Source organism: Lipotes vexillifer, unplaced genomic scaffold (assembly GCF_000442215.2).
Source record: "Lipotes vexillifer unplaced genomic scaffold, Lipotes_vexillifer_v1.1 scaffold591, whole genome shotgun sequence".
Lineage (NCBI taxonomy): Eukaryota > Metazoa > Chordata > Mammalia > Artiodactyla > Lipotidae > Lipotes > Lipotes vexillifer.
In genome coordinates, this window is record NW_006791954.1 from 1,040,150 (window position 1) to 1,051,157 (window position 11,008).

The 11,008-nt window shown below is 54.9% G+C and overlaps 1 protein-coding gene across 1 annotated transcript in view; it reads left to right on the forward strand.

Annotated features, from left to right (window-relative positions):
- Positions 1-2,880, forward strand: part of DLX3 (distal-less homeobox 3) — a 6,275-nt gene extending 3,395 nt beyond the window's left edge. The window contains exon 3 of the mRNA XM_007465072.1: positions 1,043-2,880. Coding sequence (XP_007465134.1) covers positions 1,043-1,390 — 348 coding nt within the window. The 3' untranslated portion in view covers positions 1,391-2,880. The remainder of the gene's footprint in view (positions 1-1,042) is intronic.
- The last annotated feature ends 8,128 nt before the right edge of the window (positions 2,881-11,008 follow it).

Below are 11,008 nucleotides of genomic sequence, written 5' to 3' on the forward strand. Positions count from 1 at the left end.
TTCCTGCTCAGCACCCAAATGCTCCACCCCTTTGTGTGTGCCGGGAGCCAAGAACAGAGATTCCTGTCCACAAAGGCGGACAGGAACTCAGAGGTGGGACTCCCCCCACCCCCAGCCTGTCCCTAAAGCCCCCAGCAGCCTGTCACTGCTCAGGGGAGGAGTGGCGGACGCCTGGCTCCCTACAGGTGTTGACAGACGGCCTGGGTTGCGGCTGTGTGGGGCCTGGTCCGTCGGGAATCTGGGTCACCCGGTGAGGAGCTGATTCATTGTTTGTACCAGTCATGGGGTGGAGAGCAGCAGGGGGAGGGGGAGAAACCCCAGGGGAAATTTGGGGAATCATGGCTCACCTGCTCCTGAGTCCCCAGGTCACCCCCATTAGCCAGCCCTGGAGGGCTCCTGAGTGTGTGAACGTGGGTGCTCATGTTTGCAGGGTGTTTACCTGGCCGTATCTGTGCATGTGTGTATCTTTATAGCCTGGTGTCTCGTGTGTGAAGCTGTGAGTGCGTATGTTGCCGCGCATGGAGATGCTTATGTGGGTGTGCATTTGTCTCTGTGTATCTGTGCACCTCTGCTCATGGGTTTCCAATGTGAACAAAATACCACAAACCGCCCGTCTCCCACCTGGGCTGCCTTTTATTCAGTGCTTACTGTGTCAGTAGTATGGCTGGCTGTTCTGAGTTCTTTATTTGTCTTAACTTATTTGAGCATCATAATAACCCTATGACGTAGGTAATAGTGCTGCCATCATCCCCATTTTGTAGAAGAGGAAAGCAAGAACCAGAGAGGCTAAGTAACTGCCCCAAGGTCACACGCTTAGTAAGTGGCAGAGCAAAATTTGGACCTAGGCAGTCAGTAGTTCCTGGCGGAAGTTCTGTCCCCGACAGAAAAAAGATGCTGGCCTGGGGGATCGGGTGCCTGGGTTTTGCCTGGATCTCCTGTGACGGTGGCTGCTGGCCTTGCCCTCTCTAGGCTGGGTTCCCTGATGGGTTTTCACTCAGCGTTCTGCAAGGCTAACTAGCTCCCCCTTTCTTCTCTGGGGCAGGTGAAAATCTGGTTCCAGAACCGCCGCTCCAAATTCAAGAAACTGTACAAGAACGGGGAGGCGCCCCTGGAGCACAGCCCCAATAACAGTGATTCCATGGCCTGCAACTCACCACCGTCACCCGCCCTCTGGGACACCTCTTCCCACTCTACTCCAGCCCCTGCCCGCAGCCAGCTGCCCCCGCCTCTCCCATACAGCGCTTCCCCCAGCTACCTGGACGACCCCACCAACTCCTGGTACCATGCACAGAACCTGAGTGGACCCCACTTACAGCAGCCGCCGCCTCAACCAGCCGCCCTGCACCATGCCTCCCCCGGGCCCCCGCCCAACCCTGGAGCTGTGTACTGAGCACCCACCTGGCCTGAACCTCTCACAAAGGAACCCCAGGACCAAGCAGAAGGTGCCTCCGTCCTAGCCGACACTCAGGAATCATCGAGGAGCACAGGGGAAAGGACACCCCTTTTCCCCCTTCCCTTGCCCCTTCCTCCAGGGACCCAAGAGCTTCCAGATGAAATTTGCATGGACCAAGGATGCCCCCTGAATTTCCCTTCCCCTGCCTAGACACTGGGGTGCCCCTCCAGATGTTTGGGAACTTCACTCCAGCTGGGACAGCTGTTTCCCTTCTGCTCCAAGAGCCTGGATTGGCTTTAAATAGCTCATCACCTTCCAGATTCTAAAACTTATACTGAGTCCCTAGACTGGATTCCTTGGGCACTGGGGACACCGTGGAGCGTCTTCAGGTCAGGCCTGGACTGGGGCACCAGGCACTGTGGATTCTGGGACCTGCCAGGCCTAAGCTCCTGCCACGGGGACCTGGGCTGCCCCTTAACTGAGCATTCCCTCTGCCAAAAAGACATTGAACCTTGAGACTGGGACTCAGGGTGGGGACCTCAACGGGCCCCGCCCTGAACTTTTAGCCCTCATTTAGGGTTTGAGGGTTAAACCAAAGAAAAGCCCCCAAGTAAGGGAAGCTTTTAATATTTGTGGCTTTAGAGAGAACTCAAGGAGCACCTCCCCTGCCCCGCTTTGGTCGGAGAGGAGGGGTGGATCCCAGGCATCCTTCCCGAGGACCCATTTCTTCTTCCATGTACAGGACTTTGCACAACTTTGGTTTCAAAAGCTGTTGAAAAATAGGAAGGCAAAGGGCATTGTTAACAGATAGGACCAATCTCCCCTGCGTGGGTGCCTCCACTTGCCCGCACCCCACCTATTCCTCTCCCCCAGTAAGTTGGCAGTTTGGGCGCCAAACCCCAAATCTACAAGGCAAGACAAACCCCAAAACACCCCCTTTCCGGTGGCCTTGGAAACAGATAATTCCCACCAAGACGGAGAATGTCAGGTGAGGTGCACGGGGCACAAGGGAAGGGTTATAACTCGGTGCCTTTAGGGGTGAGGGGGTGGCTGTCTGAAGGGTCAGTGGCACTGCCCCTTCCTGGCCCAGACGCCCCCCAGAGCTAACTTTCCTCCACCCCTGATGTGGTCGAACATCGAAGAAAAGGAGAGGGAGAAGACTGTAGCTATATATATAGTATGTATTTTTTCTAAAACAACAGAGAGAAGCAGCCTCCTCCCTACTGTGGTTTCCTATTTATGTGGCCCTTTCCTCCTGGATGTACCTGCCTGTGCGTCGTCGTGAGCTGAGAGAAACAGATGTGGGCTCCGGCTGGATTTGGGTTTGTGGGAGGCGCAGGCGAGAGGAGAGACGTGGTGGATCTCGAAGAGTCCCACCCCAGGGGTAGAGGAACGAAGCCAAGTCCCACCCCCTCCCAGCCTTCTCATTTCTGCTTTCTTATTGGACCCATCTTTATATATAACATTAATAAAAAAGAAGAAAATAACCACTGAGCTCTTTGAACTGGAGGCTAGAGGCAGGCAGCTCTCGGCGGAGGGCCGGGAGTTGGGGAAGGTGTTTGGTGGGGAAAGCCCTCTGAGCCTCCAGGGTCTCCTGGGGGAGTCAGAGCCCTGGGGACCTACTGCTGGGGCTCTGGGCTCGAGGACTGGGCTGAGCCTGGCGCCGGGTAGTAGGTGCTTCTGACCCCATGGCTGCCCCCACGGTCTGGGGAGTCGAGGCTCCCAGCCCTTGGCCCCCCTGACTCCACTCTGTTTGGTGGCTTGGCATCCCCTGCCAGCCAGCAGCCCTCCGCCACTGCCACCGGGTCATCTCAGGGCTGCTCTGTGATCTTGGGCTCACACGCAGACACGCTTGCACATGCGTGTAAACCGCCTGCCTCCATGCCCTGGCCCCTCACCCTCCTGTCTATCCCTTTCAGCTGGGGGTGAGGGTGAGGCCTCAGGCAGGGGGAACACCACTGCTCCCACAGCTGGCACGGACCCCAGGCCACTGGGATCCAGGCTGGACCATGGAAACAGATAAGGGGTTTCCACGTTGACCTTCCCTGGGCGTGCTCGGGGCCCTGACTCAGAGCCCTCCTGCTGCTGCGGCTGCCGGCCTGGGCCAGCAGTGCCGCCACCCTCCTCTTCCAGCTGCCAGACTCCGAGACTCTGGGGACAGAGAGCTGGAGGTGGCAGTAGGAACGGAGGGGTGTGTGTGTGAACAAACGTCTTGGCACAGGTGGGAGACAGCGTGAATGCACGCACATGCTTGTGAAGCCACCTCTCTCGCCTATGCACACACACGTACCAAGAAACGCATCTCTCTACCATCACACATACACGGACTCCCACCTCAGGCAAACGTGTTGCCCTCTGAGGCCAGTACACAGACCCAAACGCACACCTGAGACATGGTAGCATCACACAAATATACAAATCGTACATTCCAAGGGGTACACAGGTGCACACACACATCGCTCAAGTCACCCGAGCATCACGCGCGCACACACACACACACACACACACACATGCACACACAGGTATAGGCAGCTCCCTGTACTGGAAAAAGTCTAGGATGGAGAGTCAGCAACACCACCCAGCAGCCAAGGTGACCCAGCTTAGCCTGGAACCTCTCTGTCAGAATCTCAGTTTCCTCATCTGTCAAATGGGAACGACAATCCCGACCCTTTTGGCCTCTGTGGCTACAGTGAGGCACAAAGCAGAATAAGGATGAGAAGGCAGAAGACAGAAGGGCCTTGTGGAACAGCAGGGCTCCAGAACGTGGGGGCCCTCCAGCCATCACCTCACCCTTCTGCCTCTCAGAAAATAGGCCTCCCCTCCCACCATGCCCGAGGGTGGTGGAAGGGAGGAGGGCCTCCAGCCCACGGACGCCAGCCAGGCTGGCAAGGGTTAAGTGGCAGCTGCCAGGCGGGGCTGAGCTGAGCAGTTTGGGTTGAGGGCTGCGTGCAGGCAGGAGCAGCGAGGAGGCGGCAGCCGGGCAGACTTACTGGAGACACTGCATTTTATTAGGACTGGGCTGCCAGCAAAGGGAGGGAGAGGGAAAAAAAGGGCAGAAAGAGAGAGGAAGGAAGGAGGGAGGCTGGGCGGGCAAGCTGGCGGGCGGGCTGTTGCGGGATGAAAGGATGTTGTAAGCTCCCTAATTCCTCCCTGCTCATCCCTGCTCTGTCAGGCTGGATTAACTGCCCGGGTGACCTCCCTCAGGGTCAGCCCCGCCCCTCACCTCCCCTTCCTCCTCTCCTCACCTCCAGGCCAGGCAGGTGGCCCACTTCACAGCCCTGGTGGGTAGGAGAGCCACGAGGACAGGGACTTGGGTGGGGGACCTGGCAGAGTGCCTAGGTGGGGCAGCTGAGCCCATCTTCTGCCAGGTGCTTGTTGACTACACCGTTGCCTCGTGACAACTTTCAGGGAAGAAGCGGGGGCGAGGGAACCCCAATCTGCCCTGAGGATCACTGTTCTCCAAACCTTAATAAGGGCTGGATTTGCTAAACTCCTACTCTATGCCAGGCACTTTGCATGTTATCCTCGCAGCAGCCAGGGAGGTGGGTGGTATAGTGTTCAATTTTCAGGTGGGGAAGCTGAGGCTCAGAGAGGTCCAATCTCTGTCAAGTTCACATAACTAATACATGGCAATGCTGGGATTTGAACCCTCGTCTGTCTGGAGGATGCGTGCTCTTCATGGGCTTTTCTGAAGCTCAGGTTACTAAGACGCCAGGGCAGAGTGTCAGAGAGCTGGGCAGCTGTGCCCACCCCAGCCCTCCAGGCCTCCTCCCTGAGTTCTTCCCCTGGGAAAAGTGGAGGCGGCGGGGGGGGGGGGGGGGTGTTTTCTGAAGCTCAGGTTACTAAGACGCCAGGGCAGAGTGTCAGAGAGCTGGGCAGCTGTGCCCACCCCAGCCCTCCAGGCCTCCTCCCTGAGTTCTTCCCCTGGGAAAAGTGGAGGCGGCGGGGGGGGGGGGTGGTGGTGGCTGGGCTTCTTCCCCAGGGCTGATCCTTGGAAAAGCTTAATGCTGTAGTCAGGAATGTGCACGCTGGAGTCAGCTGACCTGGACTCAATCGGGCCTCCACTACTTTACTGACTGTGTGATCTTGGGCAAGTCACTTAACCTTTCTAAGCCTCAGTTTTCTCATCTGTAACATAGGAATAATGCTACCTGCCTGGCAGGTAGTTGTTGCAAGGACTAAATGGATAACATATGTAAAACGCTTCACAAGGCACCCAGCACGTGGTGCGTACTGCTTGGTGTATCAAAGTTGCTGTTGACGATGGTGACAGTGGAGATGGGGCTTACTGCCCACCTAGCCTCCTGCCCCATCCCACCCTCAATGTGCCTGATTCAGACCCAGGCCCCTGGCTGCACTTAGCACATTGGTCGATCCACCGATCTCTAGGTGCACTCCAAAAAGGATTCAACCAATATTTATTGAGCACCTGCTCTATTCCACGCACTGTTCTAGGAGCTGGTACCACAGATGACTGAAGCCTGGGGAAGGGAGGCACAGACCTGGGCTACGAGCTCCATGGCCAGAAGCAGGGCCCACCCTGGACAGGCCCCCAGCTGGGCAAACCTGACACAGTCAGAGGGACTGGATGGGTTGTCAGAGGAAAGGGCAGGGGCAGTTGGTGGTGGGTGGGAAGGAAACATAGAAAGCCTTCACGGGGGAGGTGGGATTTGAATTATGCCTTGAAAGAAGGATGGCAGCATGACAGGCAGAGATGGGGGTCTGGGAACATACTCCCTGGAGACCCCACCTGCAGAATAACTCCTCTCCTAGGACTCACGGGGTACAGAGGAAGGAGGCTTTTGGGGGAGCCTGAGAGCAGGAGCCTCGAGGGCCCTCACGGGTTGGCTAGAGCTGTTGCTGAAGGGAGGGGAGGCATGGACCCAGTGGGTCCTTAAAACCTTCCCCGGATGCAAGGCTCAGGGTCTGGCACTTCGCAGCCCCTCAGATGAGCCACCCTGACTCTGAGAGCCTGGAGAAAGGAAACTCCTGCCCCTCTACTGGAAGGAGACGGCCCCTGCCCTTCTCACTTGCGGAAGTGGACGAGAAGGATGGTCTCTACCCCTGTCCTTGAGGCCCCTCCCTTTAAGGGGTCCCAGGCACTAGTGGATCTTAGAGACCTCACCCCAAATCAGCCTCTGCACACCACCCGCCTGAGCAACACACCATCACTACCACTTACTCCCCGGGCCAGCCGAGCCCCCAACCTCCGCAGGGAAGGGATTCTGGGCAGCTGAGGCCAACCGGACACTTGATGTGCAGCCTCCCAGCCTAGGGGAGGGCTTTGGTTCGCCAAGTCAGGCTGAGTTGCATCAACCAAGCCCGGCGGCGGGGATGGAAGAGGAGGGCAGGGGGATAACAGAGAGGGGGAGGGGAAGGGAGAGCCTTCAGCCAGCACCCTGGCCTCGGTTTTTCCAGCTTTAATTGCAGCGTTAATCACCTTAACAAGCTGTTTACCAAACCACCCAGCAGCCTGAGGCTGGGAGGCTTAGAAGCCAAAAAGTGCTTGGAGATGAGTTTCCTTGGCCCCAGGGAAGGGGGCCCGGGGGACGGTGTTTATGGGGGCCCTGGTGGGGCTTGGGCCAGAGGGAGCAGGTTAGGGGGATGGCAGAGAAGGCTGGAGCCAGGGAGTCAGGAAGGCCAGCCTCCAGCTCTTTTCAGGGGCCCAGTCCCCCTCCCCCAGAAGTCAGTTCCTCAGGGAAACCTTCTTGGACCTCCAGCCTGGGTCGCCAGCCCCTGTCTTTCTCCTTTGTCACTCAGCCATGCTGGTCACTGCTAGCTGAGTGATTCTTTCCAGGCCCCCAGTCCTAGCTCTGCGGAGGCAGAGCCTGTGTCTCACCTTTACTGTCTCGTCCCCCGCTTATAGCACTGGGCATGGACCACGTGGAGAATTTTTGTTCACCCTGGGGAGGGTTGCTGGGCTGCAAAGCAAGGGGCCTCGGGAAGTCTTTTATACCAAGGTCCCTGGGGGCAGAGCTGGGCAAGGTTTGAACTGGGACATCAAGCATGAGGTCAGGGGCTTTGGTGTGTCCACCCCATGTGCATAGCGCTGACTGGAGAGCAGGATACTCAGTGGACATCAACTGCCCAGGTGAGTGAGTGAAAAGAGCTCTTGGGACCCCTCACGTAATCCCTCCCACTCCCATCAGATGAGGGAGTGTGGGGCTGAGGGGGGAATGATAACTGCCCCCCTCTCTCGGCTGTTGGGGGTCAACCAAGACAATGAGAGGAGCACCTGGCACCCAGTCACCAATCGCTGCTTCTGAGTAACTGAAGGAACTAACAGTGACTGCACCCTCACTAGGCATCATCTCTTCGGGAAGTGGCCCCAGAGCGACTGTGTTACTTGCCCAAGGTCACACAGCAAAGGAGGGGCAGTGAATTTAGGAGACCTCCTGGCAGAGGAGGGAGTGTGGAATTGGCCTGTTGAGCCCCAAGGTGGGCTGTCTGAGAGAATGAATGACTTAGGGACCCAGGGCAGCTGGGATAGACACCCTGGTAGGAGGCAAAGCTGGGGAGGGGACTGAGACGGGGCGGGGCCTCAAGGCCCAAATTCCTGGGCTGTCTCCTGGAGCAAATGGGGGCAGGACTGGCAATGTCTGCTGAGTAGGCAGGGACCAGAGACTCCGCACCTAGGAGGATTAGGTGGGGCGGGGGAGGGGGTATCGCCCCACTCTGGGCAGTTCATCTTGCACCTTGGCAAATGGCAGTGGCAGAAGCAGCAGCAGCAGCAGCGTGCCCTTCCCTGCGCACTGAGGGCGTCTGGCCACATCATGCAACGCGTGTGGCATTGTCCCATGCCCACCCCTGGGGCCAGTCAGGCCTGCCCTGAGCTCAGGAATCACCAATGGGGGAGGGGGGGTGACATGCCCTCAGCTAAGGGAGGGTAAGGGGGAAAGCTGAGGAAAGCAGGAGGCCAGAGGAAGCAGGAGGCTGGCTGGTAAGGAAGGGAAGTCTCCCAAGTGCAGTCTCAGATCCTCCCAAGATCTGAGCAGTGAAGATGCTAATGGAGCACCTACTGTGCACCAAGCCCCCAGCCAGGTGCTTTTACAGGTACCGTCTCAACTGCCTGGCAAGGGCAGTGCCACTATTATCCCACTTCCCAGGTGAGTTAACTGCAGTTCAAGAGGTTCAGTAGTTTCCCCTAAAGTCCTCCAGTCTAGCCTTCTGAATCCCTGGCCTGTGGGCCTCTCACCACCCCATGGCCTCTAAGACTGAAATGGAGAAAAAGCAGAGAGGGGGCCAGGCTCAGCTTTCCCTCCTGTTCCCAGATCTGCCCTATGCCCTTAGAGACACCAGGGTGTCATAAAGTAGGACACACATGTGCAAACACCCAGGCACACGTATGAATACTTCTGAGCTCTAACCCCTGACTTTGACGCTTATTCACTGTGTATCCTCAGGTAAGTCATTTGCCCTCTCTGAGGCTCACTTTCCTCATCTATAAAATGGAGCTAATCATATGTATCTTTCAGGATTTCTGAGGAAATTAAATAACACATATAAAGGGCTTAACACAAAGCTTGGCCCAGTGATGGAGCTCTATGAACTATACTGTCGGCTCTAGATGAAACCAGCTTTTATGCAGTTTGGACACTCCTCAGTTGACCTTGGGAGTTCTAGGTGCCCTCAATGGGCCCCAAGTTGACCCTTCCTCCTAATGAGGGGAAGTCTCATATAGAATTCCACCCTCTACTGGGAAAGTCCTTTCTTGATTCCAACCTAAGTCTGCCGCATGCTTCAGATGTAATGGAAGGACAGCCACCCGGGACAGACCCATGTGCTGGGCCTTAGCGCCAGCAGAAGGGAAGAGGGCAGGGTTTAACACAGGCACACCTTGTTTTGTTGCGCTTTGCTTTATTGCACTTCACAGATATTGCCATTTTTCTTTTTTTAACAAATTGAAGGTTGTGGCAACCCCGAGTTGAGCAAGTTTATCAGCACCATTTTTCCAAAAGCATTATTTTTAAATTAAGGTACGGTTTTTGTTTTAGACATAATGCTATTGCACACTTAATAGACGACAGTATAGTGTGAACAACTATAGTGCTGTGTAAACCTAACTTTTCTACGCACAGAGAAACCGAAAAATTTGTGTGACTCGCTTGACTGCAATATTCGTTTTGATTGTGGTTGACTAGAACTGAACCCGCAATATCTCCGAGGTGCGCCTGTATCTTTCAGTTACTAATCAGCTAAAGAGTTGCTTCTTCACATCTATGTACTTGCAGTGGTTCGTTAATTTGTGTTTCCATTGTAACAGGAGTATTTTGCCTCATTTACTGTAAGACTAGTGAACAGCATCCTGTATCTATCTTGTATCCAGCCACTATACCAAAATTTTCTTACTTCTGGAAGATTTTTCCCCCCTAAGGTGTCTTGAGTTTTCTAGGTATACAATCAAATATCAGTAAAAAGAAATCTTTTTTTTTTTTTTTTCCTCTGATGTTTTTTGTCTAGCAGGAGGGATTCTGGGGTTATAGCAGAGGTAATCTTTCATGAATGAAGAAATCAGGAGCTTCACTTGCCTCTGCATTAACTCTGATCCAGACAGGTACGGGATGATCTCACCTCTTCAGGCACCTTCTCACCTGGGCTGCTCAGAGGGCTGTCCTGGAAGCCGTCAGAAGTCCTCATGCTTTAGCCAGTGTCCTGCATAATCCTCCCCTCTTCACAAAGCAGCTTGTGTCCAGCCCACCCCTCTCGCTGTGGGGTGTTTGGGGAAGACAGTCAGACTAGGGTTCTGCTCACAGGTGGAGACCAACAGAGGAACAGGGATATCTGCACAAGACATCTCAGGGACAGAGAAGGTTTTTCTTGCTTGGCAGTCAGAGATAATACTAACAACTAATCCTTGCTGAATCCTGACTGTGTTATAGTGCCTTTTGTTGTTTTAGCTCACTTAGTTCTCACCACCCTAAGAAGCACATGCTATTAATTATTATCTTCATTTCCCACATGAGGAAGGTGAGGTACAGAGAGGCTAGGAAACGTCCCCAACTTATATAATGTTATAAACCGATAGAACAAAGAAAAAGGGGGGGAAAAGGAACTTGACCATGGTCATAGAGTTGGACTTGAACTAAAGCCTCTGGCTTTCATTTTTTTCTTGTGTGCGTGTTCCTGGCGATGGCTATACTCTTCACCCTCATGTGGTAAGTTGGTGGGACACAGGAGGATTTAGGCGGATGGGGGAACTGGGGCAAAGGAATAGGTCACCATATTCCCTGGCATACCTGGTGTATCCCCTGGCATAACTGGTGAACCCCTGGCCTACCTGGTGTATTTCACAATGCACCAAGAGCGCACTCTCCCTGTCTCCATGACCCTCTTCCTTTTTTTTCTTTTAATAAATTTATTTATTTTTGTCTGCATTGGGTCTTTGTCGCTGCACGCGGGCTTTCGCTAGTTGCCGTGAGCAGGAGCTATCTTCGTTGCAGTGTGTGGGCTTCTCATTGAGGTGTCTTGTCTGTGTTGCGGAGCATGGGCTCTAGGCGCGTGGGCTTCAGTAGTTGTGGCACACAGGCTTAGTTGCTCTGCGGCACGTGGGATCTTCCTGGACCAGGGCTCGAACCTGTGTCCCTTGCATTGGCAGGCAGATTCTTTTTTTTTTTT